Source organism: Danio aesculapii, chromosome 12 (genome assembly GCF_903798145.1).
Source record: "Danio aesculapii chromosome 12, fDanAes4.1, whole genome shotgun sequence".
Classification (NCBI taxonomy): Eukaryota; Metazoa; Chordata; class Actinopteri; order Cypriniformes; family Danionidae; genus Danio; species Danio aesculapii.
Window position 1 is genome coordinate 35,479,022 of NC_079446.1, and position 6,213 is coordinate 35,485,234.

The 6,213-nt window shown below is 33.7% G+C and overlaps 1 protein-coding gene across 1 annotated transcript; it reads right to left on the reverse strand.

Annotated features, from left to right (window-relative positions):
- Nucleotides 1-387: 387 nt before the first annotated feature.
- On the reverse strand, nt 388-4,947 carry arl3b (ADP ribosylation factor like GTPase 3b). The gene is made up of 6 exons (XM_056469373.1): nt 4,898-4,947; nt 4,322-4,465; nt 3,005-3,121; nt 2,876-2,926; nt 819-1,004; nt 388-745 (listed from the first exon to the last, which is right to left on the reverse strand). The coding sequence occupies exons 1-6, from the start codon at nt 4,898-4,900 to the stop codon at nt 698-700; spliced, it is 549 nt and encodes a 182-aa protein (XP_056325348.1). The 5' UTR covers nt 4,901-4,947; the 3' UTR covers nt 388-697.
- Nucleotides 4,948-6,213: the final 1,266 nt, after the last annotated feature.

Below are 6,213 nucleotides of genomic sequence, written 5' to 3' on the forward strand. Positions count from 1 at the left end.
TTCAAGCGGCAGTTCACCCAAAAATGCCTGTTAATTTACACAAAATCAGACAATGCAGGACGAATGGGGAATTTTATCTGAAAATGTGGATCTTGATTAGTCAAAAAAGCAAGTACAGATAAATTTAAACATATGCATGGCTTCTGAAGATACATTGAAGTATTACAATGTGAACAAATCGGTCTATGACAAGGTTTTAATGTTGTAAATGTCAAGTTTCTTATGTAGTCTGATTATTTTGCTACATAAGACCTGACAGTATCTTCAAGTGCCACTTTATTTATTTTGTGTGTGTGTATATATATATATATATATATATATATATATATATATATATATATATATATATATATATATATATAATTAAATTTTTTTTTGCAACTTGCTGTTGACTTTTTATAAACCACCAACTAACAATGATTCATCTGAAAATCATCTTTTTAATGTTCTACTGAAGAAAAAGTCTGTGGGTAGGTAGATTAACAGCTAATTTTATCACTGGGTGAACTGTCCCTATTGAAAGACTAGTGAAAGCATACTATTAACTCATTGTATGTATACAGGACCATTAAAAAAGGAAAGTTAAATTTAAATAGTTTTGAAGGGGTGCCTTCATTTCCTACACCTACTGACAATCCCTCGTGGATTTCAACATTCCCTCTGTGTGTCCAGAAACGAAAGCCACGATAACAGAATACTATTTCCTCTTGGCGTTCACACTCTTGCAGACCCAGTTCATGCCATCCTGAAACACAACATCAGAGTCAACCCAAATCGCTTTAGGATCATTTGTACATCAGTATGCCTTGCAAACTGACCTGGACTCCCTCTCCTGTGAGGGCGGAACAGGACTGAATCTGCCACACTCGGTCCCTGATAGTGTGCAAATTCAATCCTTCTGCAATTTCAGACGCAGGGGCTGCTGTTAGCAAATCCTGCTTATTAGCAAACACCAGGACTGGGACACCGCTGAGCTTCTCTTCATCAAGTAACTCAGCCAGCTCCTGCATGCAGATCATTTATTTAAACACTGAGAACACAAAGTGCTTGCAATAGCACAAAAAAAAGTCTAAAAAGCTTTTCACATTGTGCTTAACCCTGTGTTATCATCGTTCTAGACACACTTTTAAAGTTGGAATGAAAACACAATGTACTCTTCTTATTTGTGTATGTATCTAGTAGTGCTAGTTATAAACAATGTATCTGTGCACTTCATTATTTTGTAAAAATGTATTTGCCCTTAAAATCTTTGATTAAATGTCATAACCCCCACCCCCCCAACAAAGGACTTTTCTTTACTTCTGGTCACATGGAATGCCTTTGGGGGCGGGGCTATCAGTGCACGTCTCATTTCAGTTCTGCATTTATCCATTTGATCTTTGATCTTGTTAACAATGCCCATCCTCCAAAAGCCCAATCGGTTTCCGAAGGACCAAATCATTAACTGCTCAACATTATTCCCGTAATGTCAGGACCGTTTCAAGTGGATGTACGTCATGATGTTAGAGGAAAAAAGGTCAATCTTAACTGTCATGGTGTTTCATGGCGACTTTAACTCTATGTCAAACCTAATTTATACTTCTGTGTCTAATGCACGCAATAGCCCTCGGAATACCCTGACACTCACAAAAATGTAACTAAAAATCGTGACAACGTGTAGTGGAAAATTTGCGATTTGATAGCTTGGTATAGCTGTGATGTGTGTGGGCAGGGTCGAGAGCCAGAGCCCCACAGAGAAGCTCAGATGGATACTATTGTTTTGGTTTTATTTTAAATGATTAAAGTTGTTGAACATTTGCCAGTTTCCACTTCTTTCTTCCCAGAATAAGTGAGTTTAAAGTAATTTTCTACAGTAACATCTCACGCCTTTCCAGTGTAAAACAGCGGCAAAGAAACTCAACAAAGTGGAACACAGAAACCCCATTGCCTACTAACACTTTGAAAATGTTATTGATGGATGGTTTTATTGTCATTACACATACTGCCAATGAAATTGTAAGTTACCAATTTAACCAGCTACATATTATGCAAACAATTATTAAGGAATAATTATATAAATACCATATTGCACAAGAAAAAGTAATAATTTAGCAACTTGCTAAGTGAAATAGAGTGAAAAGTCCTAGTGCCATAAGTGAAAAGTCCTATATGCCAATGTTCTTCTTATATGTCAAGAATGTATCTTCAGTTCAGTGTTCAGTATGTTAAAACTATTCATGAATCTTGTGGTGCGTGTTTTGATAGACCGGTAAAGCAGAACTAGAAATGCTCACACATGCAGGGAATGTGCTGTGAGGTATGAAGTTCACTTGACGCTGAAGTAAAAATTGGGTTTAAAAGGAACGTTTTACAGTAATAATTTAGAAGTGGGTAAGACCTGCATTTTTTACCTCAGGTAAGGAAAACTGGCAATATACTGTATATTAAAAGGATGTGCAATGCTAAAGCAATTTTAATAAGCTTTTTTATGTTTCAGCAAACATGCTAATAAGGGTATTAAAGGGATAGGGACCCAGAAATCAGTAAGTGAAAAATGTATAATTTCACCATTTATTGATTCTTAACACTGAATTCCATAATAAAAACAAAACAAAAGAAAGCAATGGCTACTGGTTTGCAAAATTCTTCAAAATATCTTATTTTGCGTTTAACAGGAGGAGGAAATGCAAAAAGGTAATGATCATTTTAATTTTTGGGGTAACAATCCTTTTAACCCAGGCTTAAGGTTATACAGTGTGAAACCTAAATTTATGAAAACCCAGAATTAATTATTAGCTGAGTGTTAATTATAAGCCATGTGAAATGTGCAGCATAATAATCCAGGGCTAAGGGTTAACTACTTAATGTGAAAAGCCCTACAGTGACAAAGCATCACCTGTCCCGTTTCTTCAAATCGTTTGCGGTCTGCGCTATCAATGACATAAATCTGAAATAAAAAAAACATCCAATTAACCAAAAGTTTGGGAGCAAAATGAATGACCATTATTCAGACACACGGTCTCACCAGTACATCTGTGTTCTCAAAGTAGTTTCTCCAGTAGGGCCTGATCTTTCGCTGACCACCAATATCCCACACATTTAATTTGAATCCTTGTGATTGGACGCTCTTGATATTGAAACCCTAAAAGAAAAGAAAAAAGTTACGAATTAAATACAATATCAGAGGTAGAGGACAGTTTTTTTTTTTTTTTTAAATAGCAACATTTTGTGAATTCTTTAATTATTTAAAAACCTTAGATGTGGATTGAGTGAAGGTATATACAGAGCAAGGAAATTTTCACAGTATGTCTGATAATATTTTTTTCTTCTGGAGAAAGTCTTATTTGTTTTATTTCGGCTAGAATAAAAGCAGTTTTTAATTTTTTAAAACACATTTTGTGTCAAAATTATTAGCCCCTTTAAGCTATATTTTTTTTCGATAGTCTACAGAACAAACCATCGTTATACAATAACTTGCCTAATTACCCTAACCTTCCTAGTTAACCTAATTAACCTAGTTAAGCCTTTAAATGTGACTTTGAGCTGTATAGAAGTGTCTTGAAAGTTATGAAGTAAAATATGATTTACTGTCATCATGGCAAAGATAAAATAAATCAGTTATTAGAAATGAGTTATTAAAACTATTATGTTTGAAATGTGTTGAAAAAATCTTTTCTCCGTTAAACAGAAATTGGAGAAAAAATAAACGGGGCTAATAATTCAGGGGGGCAAATAAATCTGACTTCAACTGTATGTATATGGTTTGTTATTATTTGTTTTTTCTGTATTTGTATTTTATAGTTTTATTTGGGGTTTGATTTGTTGGGGGTAGATATCATTGTATATAGGGTGTGGGTTGTTGTAAAATGCTATTTGCAAGAAAAAAAATCCATGACAAAAAAAAAATTGGTATTTTGAAGAGAAATAATTGTACAAGAATTGTTTGATTACACATTAAAAGACTATTTAAAATAAAAAGGGCATTTTAGGGCAGATGGAGACCTTTAATTTGTAATCAAACAATTCTTGTTCTAAATAAAGGTTTTGATATATAAACTCTTATCACACTGACTGATATTTTATTTTATTGGGTGTCTTCTGCAATTTATGCTTAAAATGTATGATCATATATGGATAAATTGATTAATTCATTTTTTTTGAAAAATGCAACTAAACAAAACATTTTAATGTATGGCAAAAACACTGATGCTTGGAAACCCTCATTCGTCTTTGATCAAAATGGTTTATATCATATTTAATATTTAAATATTATATTTAATCTAATTAGCTTTATTTTGAGATGTGAATGCAGTAGTTACAATAACAGTTACTGTAACGTTACCTGTGTTGGAGTGATATGAGTGATGTCTTCAGATGCTAGCTGTTTCAGTAAGGTCGTCTTTCCCCCATTGTCCAGTCCCAGAAGCAATATCCTCACCTCCTGATCTGGGGTGCTCTTCAGTTTCCGTAAAATTGACAACAAACCCTAAAAAGCGCAGAATGTACAGTGCTCTGAGTTTTGCAATGCGTGCAACATGACGTCATACGCACGAGCATCAACAACAAACGGCTTTCAAGAAGAGCATTAATGAATGCTCGAGGGATGGCTAATTAAAGATAATAGATCCTTAATATTATTTCCTTCCGTCAAACAGGCATAAGAACATATTTAAAACGCACTTAACACGCGATTCTCGAACAGTCGTGACACCTAAACAATCAGTCCCGCAAGCTAATCTCATCCACGAGCGAGAACCGCTGCTCATCTTTAAAACCGCTAGATTACAAGAGCTACGATTCTGCTCGGACATCACGGCGAACATTAAAGAATTTCACAATGTAAACTAATAGAAGGTTGAATTTCAAACTGAGAGAGTATACATGTTGAAATTCGTTTATTATAAGCGCTTTAACTCACCATCTTGTGATTCTGCCTCCCTGAGACGCCGCCGAGGGTTACTAAGGGGAAGACGGAATGACGTAGTACGCAAATAATACACGCATTCCAAGAAGGCCAAGAAGTGACGTAGTCCACGAATCGTTGCCTAACATTTTTTTATTACAAACAAATTTAAAGAGCTCTCATTTAAAATTTTACATGAATTTTACCATGTCAAACATTTTCTTTCCAACTTTAGACAGGACATAAATTAAAACTGTTCATTTTATTTGTCAAAGCCAGAAACTGTGCCTAATATTTTGTTGAATTGTCAATTCTCAAAGAAAATATGGTACGAGATCTCCAAATTTATAGACTACAAATTATGGTAACACTTTATTTTGATGGTCCATTTGAGTATTAGTAGACTGTCTGCTTAATATCTGTTGACACTGTCCTTCAACAGACATTTAACTGACTGTAAGAAACTTTGCATGTACTTGTCAACAAACTACAACCCTAACCCCAACCTAGCATTCTACTTATAATCTAATAAGAATTAGCTGTCATGTAGATGCAATATAACTTAAATTCAACAAACGGACCATCAAAATAAAGTGTGACCCAAAGTATTGCCAAATTTTCATTTAGAATACCAACATGTTATTTATTTATTTATTTATTTATTTATTTTTAACTGTAACAACAAATAGAGAAGGAAAGTACAAAGTACCATATTCAAAGATGCAAATTTAATAGCGAAAAACCATTTCATCCTGCTATACTAAAATAATTAGAACATTGTACGAACAGCATAAAGCAAAGCACTCATAAAATAAGCCATTAAAACAGTTTTTTACTTGAAACCTTCAAGATTCTGTAATGCCACAAGGCCTTATTGAGGTAAAGTTGGTTTTATATTCACACATCCGGACTTCCTCCTTAATAATATAATTTCATAAAAGTATTATTTACAAATTCTAAATAGTGAAATCATATTAGCAGTCAATGAGTATTAAAGTACTTCATTATTCAAAGTCAAATAAATATTGCTGATGTTGTTTTGAACTAACGAATATTCAAAGTACCTTTGAAAACAATATAGGGAGCATGTAACAAGTTGTCCCTAAACCACCTCAATCAAGGTATTTACCCTTTCTTAGTATGTATACTTACACTTATATTTGTTTGTCTTATTTATATGTAGTTTTTGTACACCAGTTTATGTTCATATAATTATTAATCATCTGTTTCTAAATGGTCTGTCTCTAAAAGTGAGACAGGCCTTTTATAACAAACAAAATATAAGAAGTTGCCTTTAAACTGATTCATAGATGCTATCCAGACAAGTGTAA